Source organism: Marmota monax, unplaced genomic scaffold (assembly GCF_021218885.2).
Source record: "Marmota monax isolate L192 unplaced genomic scaffold, Marmota_monax_Labrador192_F-V1.1 WCK01_AAM20220418_F8-fsc00163, whole genome shotgun sequence".
Classification (NCBI taxonomy): domain Eukaryota; kingdom Metazoa; phylum Chordata; class Mammalia; order Rodentia; family Sciuridae; genus Marmota; species Marmota monax.
This window is the reverse complement of record NW_026693660.1, coordinates 1,144,131-1,153,194: the sequence shown is the minus strand read 5'-3', so window position 1 is coordinate 1,153,194 and position 9,064 is coordinate 1,144,131. Positions and strand designations below refer to the sequence as shown.

General features: G+C 47.5%; 1 protein-coding gene across 1 annotated transcript in view; it reads right to left on the bottom strand.

The window, feature by feature from the left end:
• Ddx11 (DEAD/H-box helicase 11) overlaps positions 1-9,064 on the bottom strand; it is a 28,085-nt gene that overhangs the window by 823 nt on the left and 18,198 nt on the right. Inside the window, exons 17-28 of the mRNA XM_058584121.1 lie at positions 6,801-6,839; positions 6,487-6,598; positions 6,257-6,388; positions 5,636-5,748; positions 2,874-2,946; positions 2,459-2,562; positions 1,674-1,823; positions 1,330-1,398; positions 1,129-1,229; positions 722-806; positions 382-460; positions 55-209 (exon numbers count right to left, since the gene is read on the bottom strand). Of these exons, the coding sequence (XP_058440104.1) occupies positions 55-209; positions 382-460; positions 722-806; positions 1,129-1,229; positions 1,330-1,398; positions 1,674-1,823; positions 2,459-2,562; positions 2,874-2,946; positions 5,636-5,748; positions 6,257-6,388; positions 6,487-6,598; positions 6,801-6,839 (1,212 nt within the window). The remainder of the gene's footprint in view (positions 1-54; positions 210-381; positions 461-721; positions 807-1,128; positions 1,230-1,329; positions 1,399-1,673; positions 1,824-2,458; positions 2,563-2,873; positions 2,947-5,635; positions 5,749-6,256; positions 6,389-6,486; positions 6,599-6,800; positions 6,840-9,064) is intronic.

The window sequence follows — 9,064 nt, the reverse complement described above, 5'->3', positions numbered from 1 at the left end:
AAACTATATCTCAGGGAGGAGAGGCTCCCAGGGGAAGGAAAAGGCAGGCCTGACCTTCCGCATAGCAGCAAAGGCAGGGCCAAAAGTGGCTTTGACCTCTACCCGGTCTCGAATCCAGGCTGGCAGCTTTGCCAGGGTAGAGGGGCGAGCGTACCGCTGGTCCAGAAGTACTATGCTGGCGAAGTCCCTCTGATGCCTGATGGCTCTACCTGGGTAGGCACAAAGGTTATGGCTTTGAGTAAAACAACCTCCTGGACAGCCATGTGTCCTCCTCCCTTCCACAGCCCTCAGGCAAGAAAGGGCAGGTAAAATCCCTCCTTCCTGTCATATCCATCCATCTTTCCTAACTGCCTTGATGGCCAGGAACAGTCCCAGGCTTACCTATGGATTGGTTGACAGCCTTCATACACAGATTCTCCACCAAAGCCTTCCCTGGGAGGGCCTGACCTGGGGCCCTAGGCTAGAAAGGATAGAGACAATCTGGGTCACTTCTCACCTCTTTTTGGAGCAAGGCCAAGAGGCTCTATGAGCCTAAACCAGCAGCTGGCCTAACAGGTGATGTCATGGAGAAAATCAAGAGGGTGGGCAGAATCATCCCAAACCTTTGGAGGAAACATCAGCATAGTGGAAAGTTGCACCCTAGGGCCTTGCTACCATAGCCCTAGGGGTGACACAGCTCTTCTCCAACCCTCTCATCCTCTGGAACATTGGAAGTACTCACAAGGGTCTGATCCAAGTAGGCCATCTTCTCTTGTAGCTCTGGAGACCTGATGTTGGGGTAGGGCATGCCCACCATCACCACACACCTGGTGGAGACACGAGTCAAGGCCTCCCTCACACCTCCCTCATATCTCGTCAACTGCTGTCTTTCATAGCTTGCATTACCCCACCCAACACCTACTATCTGGAAAGCTCTAGCCCAGGCCAATGAATGGATCCTAATAAAGTTATGGTCTGCCTCATATTCCCCTTGCTCTAAGGGGGCCAAATCAGGGATGCTATAATTCTAACATGCCCTTGCCCCACAATGGACACTGAATAGTCAGCCTGGGTGCAGACCCAGATGGCATCAGACCACAGGCAGGGGCCATTATCTCAATTCCAGCAGAGAAGAGGATCACTACTTACCGGCCCAGGTCATCAGAGAAGTTGATCCCTTCACTCATCTTTCCTCCGACCACAGAGAGAAGCAGGGCACCCGTCACTGTGCCTCCCACCTGGCCACAGCTCTACAGGAGAAACCCAGCCCAGAGCTGCTGAGCCAAAGCTGGATGCCTCCCAACTACACCCAGCTGCCAGGCCTACTTGGTCTCTGGACCCACTTCTCACCGTGATGCACTTAGAATATGCCATCAGCACCTGCTCCACTTGGCTTGCTCTCTTGGGTTCCTGGAATATCTGAAGAAGGGAAAGAATGTCTCCTAGAAAAAGGCTTTGGAATGCTGGGTCTCAGGTCTGCTTGAGACCCTGGGTTTTGTGACCTAGAAACAGGAGGACCTCACTGAGTCAAGCTTTGGGGAACCCTCTGGGCCTGTAGTCAGGGGCCAGAAGAGGTGGGGGTGAGAACTAGGAGAAGCTGAACCATCCCAATTTGACAGCAAGAGAATTCCAGGAGGAGCTCTGGGCAGCACTGTCCTCAAAAGGGGGAGGGGTCCAGCTGAAGGGCCACTCACCTTTTTCCTGACAGCCAGGCGGGCCAGCAGACCACTCTTGTCCCAGTGAGCATGGACCTGGCGCTGGTACTCATAGGAGGGAAAAAAACAGACTACCCCTCCAGGGACCACATTGCATAGGTTACAGAGAATGCGGCCTGTCTCGTCCATCTATGAAAGACAGATAAGGAGCATCATGGCAGTAATACCCACATAAGAGTTGCTTGCATTACCCCAAAACCAAGGATGGAGAACCATTGTGTGACTAGGCCACGGAGGATGATGGCCAACTGGCTTCCTGAGTGGAATGTGCCAGCCACCTTCCTACCAAACGTGCCCAACTCCTTCTGGTGATTGCCCACCTTTATGGCACATGTCCCAATGTCAGCATCCCAGTGATAAAATATAATATTGGTTCACCAACTCCCAATGTCCCAAAGTACATCATCCATGATACCAGGCACTGAACACCCCAGGCATGCCACTGGAGATGTGCCTAAAACCTGCAACCCTGGTCCAGGGCAGGAGCCCATATAACCAAGGGACCATAGAACCAAAGGAAATGAGCAGTGTTCTCATTCCACACTAAAGGGATACATGAAGGTTATAAGAAATTTTACTTACCAGCCTAAGGAATAGGGGAATGGCTCAGACCTTCCTTGATAAACATCTATAGATCCTACTCATCCTGTGCCAGCTGTGATGGTCACGAACTTCCCCTGTACCAGGACTAGTCAGGACCACCCACCCAAGAGCTCTCTCCCCTGCCCTAGGAGGGCTGTAGGAAGGCTGCTGCTGGCACTCACCATCTGAGGCAGCTCTCTCTTCTGGTATGTGAATTCCAACTGCTGGTTGGAGGGCCCGCTGCAGATGACGAGGGGCAGGATGTTGTCTGGAGGGATCACGTGGCCTGGTGAGACCCACGAAGGGGATGAGAACCTGGCAGACTATTCTGCCAGGCAAAGTCCAGGGAGGGTGTTTTCCTAACCTGTCTTCCAGATGAGGAAGATTTATAACATACCTACTCACCCACCCCACTGCCACAATAACAGTGGGCAATGCTGATGGTGGGGCAGAGTGTAAGGGCAAGGGGAAGCGTGCTGGAGAAGGCAAGGCCCCTATCCCGTGGTCTCCTCAGCCCTGGGTCTCGCATGCAGCAAAACCAAGACTACTGGGGCCAGAGTGTGCCTGGTTTGTCCCACCCTGGACATGGATCCTCACCACAGGAAAACTCCACCACTCGCTCAGCTTCCACCCCAGCACATGCCAGCAGCTGTTCTCGAAAGTCAGACACCTGTAGGTCACAATGTCAAGACTTTGTGACCTCCAAGAGGTCTGAGGAAAAGGAACCTCAGGCCGTGACTTGGGGGTCCATGGGTGAGGGTAGAGCCCTGGCACAGAGAGCAGAGAAGTCTGGGCCAGGAGGCAGCCAGTATGGTAGAAATAGGACCTGAAAGAAAAGGTGGGTGATACATTAGCAAAAAAAAAAAAACAACCTTTAATGACATCCAGTGTTGGCAGCCTCATTAGACAACCTGTGGGAATAGCAAAGGAAATTTGGCCAATTTGGCACAGAGATTCTCAACCTAGCTGTGCACTAAAACAAAACAAAACAAAACAAAACAAAAAAACACCAGAGGGGATTTCAAAAAAAATCCAAGTGCCAGGTCCTAGCTCAAACCACTGAATAAGAACCTCCAGGGTTTTCACCTATCAAACTGGCAAGAATCCAAGAGTTTAATCACTCTGTGGAGAAATAGGCATTCTTAGATATTGTTGGTAGGATACAGAATAGTTGCCATCCTTGGGCAGAGGAATCTGACAGTACTTAGCAAGTTAGATGTAGTTTTTAATCGGCATCCTATATCTAAGATCTACTCTGATGATACAGCCTATAAATACCAATTAACGTGCACATAAGGATCTTTCTTTGGAAGTTATTTGCCCATAAGAGACTGGTTGAACTAGCCCTGCTACATCCACTAAAGAATGACCATCTTTAGTGCTAACAGATGGAATTGCCAGGACACACAGGTAAGAAACAACTATCATCATACCTTTGATGTTATTTAAAAAGGAAACTACACACACACACACACACACACACACACACACACACATATATACATACATGCTTATTTTTGCAAACAAAGCAAAAACACTCCAAATTACGACAATGAAGAGATAAAGCATTAGCTACTGAAAATGATTACCTTATCGGGGTGAAGAACCAGCTGGTAAGGGATGGGAGTGGGGGATGGGGTTGTAGCTCAGGGTAGAGTGGATGCCTAGCATGTGTGAGGCATGGGGTTTGTTTCTTGGCACTGCATATAAATAAATAATATAAATAAATAAAATAAAGGTCCGTTGACAACTAAAAAAATATTTTTTAAAGGGATGGGAGTGAGATATGGACGTTATATACTTTAAAAACAGAATTAAGTCAAAAATGAAAAAGCAAACTCTGAAGTTGGAAACAAAAACAACAAAAGCCTAGTGACCTGTCAGACTGTGAGCAAGCACACAGAGAAAAGCCTGATTTCAAATGACTTTATATTCTTACAGAGCAAAGAAATCTTAAAAAATGAAACTTGGATCAGTTAGAAATAGTGTTGTCTTATAATTTTGAAACTTTTACGTATATTGTGGGATTGAACAAATAAGTAGTTATATTAATAAGAAACCAAATGTTCATTCAGCAACAAATGTCATAAACATTTTTTCCTTGTAATTATATATTTATTCTACCATGCGCTAGGGGTCATATAAATTGATGCTTTGATTTTGATTAGAAACATCAATACAGACTCGTGCTTCTGAAAGCACATTTCCTAGGTCTGTCTGCTGAAATACCCAGGAACAATGATAACTCAGAAGCATCAGGGTCACCCTAGTACCCAGATTTTTACATACCGCCCCCCACTGAAAGAAACCAGAAACCCTGGAGAAATGGAATGACCCCGCTGTGGAGCCAGGCAAACATAAGTTCAGTCTGGGACATTTTGTTGTCCAGAGTAAAGAAGGCATTCCAAGACTATGGGGTGGCAGGAGGGGCTCCTCCCATCAGCCAAATTTGAGATGATCTGAGTCAAACACAATAATGACTACAAACTTTAATATATGGGATGAATAAGAATCTATGAATCTAGTCAAACAGAATGAAAAGAAAGCCACAGGGGTGATTCCCGCAGGGATCTGAGGCGGGGAACCACTGCCTGAGGCTCTGAGCAGTCAGCCAGCCAGTGAGTTCTCTTTAGAGTGTGAGGCTAAGGAAATAATCCCTGTGCAGAGATCCAGTTATATTTACCACAGTACTGTTTAAAACAGAGAAAAACTGGGAAGAACCCAAATGTCTAACAAAACATGAGTGGTTATATGAAACAGAACACATTCATATAACTGGAATCCAGTGCAGCTAGAGTATGATGAAATAAATCTATACTTGCTGTCAGGGAAAAATGTTTATGAAATTTTGTTGCTGACTGAAAAAGCAATTACTAGCAGCATCTAGAATGCCATTTTTTGTTTTTAAAATATGTATGCACACATATAAAAATTATATGTAAAAAAAGACTATTACAAAGATATATGCCAACATAAATCTTCTGTTGGTGAAATTATGTTCTATTTTTTCCCATTTTTACTTCTCTTTGCTTTCTATAATGAAAATGTAATACTTTTACAAGAGCAGGTTGATACCTCTGGTGATGGGTGCAGAAAGGGAATGGCAATGAGGCACCGCAGAGTTCCGATTACTGCAGGCTACAGAAACCAGAGGAAGCAGTGGTGCCCCCACCTACACCCAGAGCCCAAACAGGAAAAGTACAGCAGTGCCACCTAGCGGACACTGCTGGGCCTGCATGAGCTGACCGCTTCCTGGTGTGGAGGTCCAGGGGACTGACAGGGAAGAGGCTTGGTGTGCAAGGCTGCCCCTGCCCCATCCCAATACCTGGGACACCAGAGGCTGGGATTGGTGTCCTTACCGGCTGCATGGTGCCACCTGCAATGACGACTGCCCGGCATTCTTTCACCACCTGGGCAAAGTGCACAGCTGGATTCAGGAGCAAGAATTTGAGGCTGCTCTGACTGAGGCTGCCTGAAAAGAGATACACACACATGGGGAGAAGGTTGGGAACAGCCTGAGCACAGGCTCAAGTTGAGTCCATGAGCTAGCTCTTTCTCTTTAATAAAAACAACCTCATTTCATCTCCAGCACAACCCACTGAAGTAGATAGTACTATTGTCTTCCTTCCCACATTTCCAATTTCTAAGAGGAAACTAAGTGCAGAGAGAAACTGGTCAGTCACATAGCATGCAGGTGATGGAACCAAGACTCGAATCCAAGCCCACCTAATCTTAACACTGGGCTATAGGGTTCTCCAGCAATGCTGTCTGAGAGGACCCAGCATCTCTGCATCCTGGCTCCCCAGGAACCCTGCTTGCCCCAGGCCATGGGAGGCCAGCCAACACTATGCCTCCTCATTCTATGCTAGGCAGGTACAGGATGTGTCAAGTCTCTGGCTTGATTCCCTGGCCCCATCAGGTTTTCTCTTTCTTGGGAAATGAGCCTGATCGAACCATCTTTTAAGTGAACAGCTAATTACCTTGGCGGCTCAGGATGACCCTGCCATCTTGGTTGGCAGTGGTGAGAGCTGCAAGGAAGCCTTCGATGTGCATCAGTGGGGAAGTGGGCCGCAGGGCCCTGGCCTCATCCTCCTCCACAGGGGTTGCAGGAGCTGTACAAAGCAGGACAGGGAGAAGGTGCCCTGAAGTTAGGTCCACATCCTTACCCTAAGCCTGCAGCTGGCTCTGCTTTTCCACCCTCCCAACTCACCCTGGGTGACACCAGGCTGCAGGCTCTTTAGGAAATGCTGAAACCCAGTCAGTTTGGGCTGCAACCGGGAAGATGGGAGGACTGCTCCATAGCGTTCTGTGAAGCCAAAGAGCTGGGTAGGGTGGAAAAAGGGTGATGGAAGAATGAGAAGCAGTATGAGTGGAGACCCCACAGCCTACAGCCCGCCCAGTTCACAAACAGTTCCCACCATGGAGAGGGAAGACAGAGATGAGTCCATGGGCCAGAGAGGGAAGCAGTGAGGCAGCAGGCAGGGTGCCACTGGCTCCCTCTGGACCCACAGTAAAGGTGGTTACCTTCCTGCTGACCATGCTCTTCTCGAAATACCGCTGAACCTGCAAAACCAACATCGATGGCAAGCATGTGTCACAAAGAAGCGAGTTATAATCTACATGAGAAACCAGTCATCCCAACCACCAAACAAAGCGGCTCACAAGGTGGGGGCTCTGCCAAATCACAGATACAACCTTCTCACCAACATCTCAACAGCTCTGATCTAAGGGTGATCAATAGAAGTTATATGTCCTCTATTTTCCTTCCAAGTGACATCATGTAAGTTGGGCCTCAAAGAATTTAGACTCAGCTGGGCATGGTGGTGCACACCTGTGACTCCAATGAGTTGGGTGGCTGAGGTAGGAGGTTTCAAGTTCAAAGCCAGCCTCAGCAATTTAGTGAGGCCCTAATCAACTTACTGAGACCCCATCTCAAAAATGGGGTCATGGTTCGGTGCTTAAGTGCCCCTGGGTTCAATTCCCAGTACCAAAATATAAATAATAATAATAATAAAAAATCTATGAGCAAAGGCACAAAGAACTGAAACTTGGGGCTCATTTCAAGCAAGGCTGGAGTACAACTTAGTTGGCAGTTGAACATGTGTAGACTGGTCTTGACGAGGAATGCTAAGTTGATAAGACTGAAAAGTCTGGGAAGATTTGTACAAAGAAGCTGGGCACACCTATAATCCTAGCAACTTGGGAGGCTGAGGCAGGAGGATCCCGGATCTCAAGTTCAAAGCTAACCTCAGCAACTTAGCAAGGCCTGTCTCACTAAGTAACTTAAGTGAGACCCTGTCTCAAAATAAGGGCTGGGGATGTAGCTCCGTGCTAAAGCATTCCTGGGTTCAAGCCCTGGCACCAAAAATAAATAAATAAAAGATTTCTACAAAACAGTGACATCCTAGCCAGGTGTGGTGGTTCACATCTATAACCCCAGAGGAGGCCGAGGCAGGAGGATCATAAGCTCAAGAACAGCCTGGCGACTTAGGAAGATCCTGTCTCAAAATTTAATTTTTTAAAAAGGCTCAGTGCTAGAATACTGGCATGGTGTATATGAGGCCATGGGCTTGATTGATTAAATAAATAAATAGAGTGACATCTTTAGTTAAGATCCACTCAATTGTACCTCATAAAGTAAATGAAAGGAAGGAGGCGAGAATAGAAGTAAGCAGGGGCCAGGAAGAAAGCAGGAGCAAATAGAGCCTGCACGGAAGTCACAGCAGTGGGAGGGAAAAGCTGGGATAATTCCAGAGTTATTTTAGGCCATGGAGCTTGGCAACTATTTAGCTATAGGACACAAAGGGAAGAAAAGTACCAAGGATGACTCAGATTTCCAGGGTGTTTGATGGGATAATGGCATTGACAGTGACCAAAAGGGGTTAATTGGGGAAAGCTGGTTTGAAGAAAGGTGGGCAGAAAGGGACAGTCTAAGATAGTACAGCTGGGCTTAAATGTGCACTCGTCCACTCAGCACTGATGCACTGGGGCGAGTCCTGTGCTCCTTATCCTCCTGAGCAACCTCCCTGAGCCTCGGCTTCCTTTGTTTTCAAATGGCAACAGCACATTCACCTGGGAATCACAGACCCAGCACACAGCCCCAGTATGTAGTAGTACTCTGTCCATGAAGGGTGATTATGGTTATCAATTTGTAATCCATAGGCTGTCATCCCAGTGACAGTGCTGTACCCCATCAGGAGAATCCTGGACATTCAGGACTAGAGTAAGAAACATCTGTGGCTGTGACTGAACCCAAGGCTGCAACTGGGAGTCAATGGGTCAAGCAGCACCAGCACCATTCTCACTCAGCTCAGCCCTACCAGATGGAACCAGGATCATGCTCCTTTAATCAGCTCCCTGCTTCTGTCCTAAAGTCCAGAGGAAAGACTGTGTCTGAAGACAGATGGAAAGGGGGGGTGGGAAGACGTGGGAGAGGGGTGGGGAGGCCTGTAAGGTACAAAGAAGAGCCTCTCTTTTCACCACCTGGAAACCCCATGACCCTAGACTGTTTGGTTCCTGCCGATATGTTGCTTGAAGGGTTAAGTAATTATGTGTATGTATGTTTTGGTTTCTCAGACCTTAAACTACTCGACTACAGAAGGACTTTGCTTTTTATGTCTCCCATAGTCTTAATGCAGTGTCTGCCTATAGGCAGTAATAAGAAAGAAACCTGATGTGCTAATAAGTGGTGGCGGGGGCTGGGGTTGTAGCTTAGTGATTGAGCGTTTGCCTCACATGTGTAAGGCACTGGGTTAACCCTCAGCACCACATAAAAATAAATAAATAAA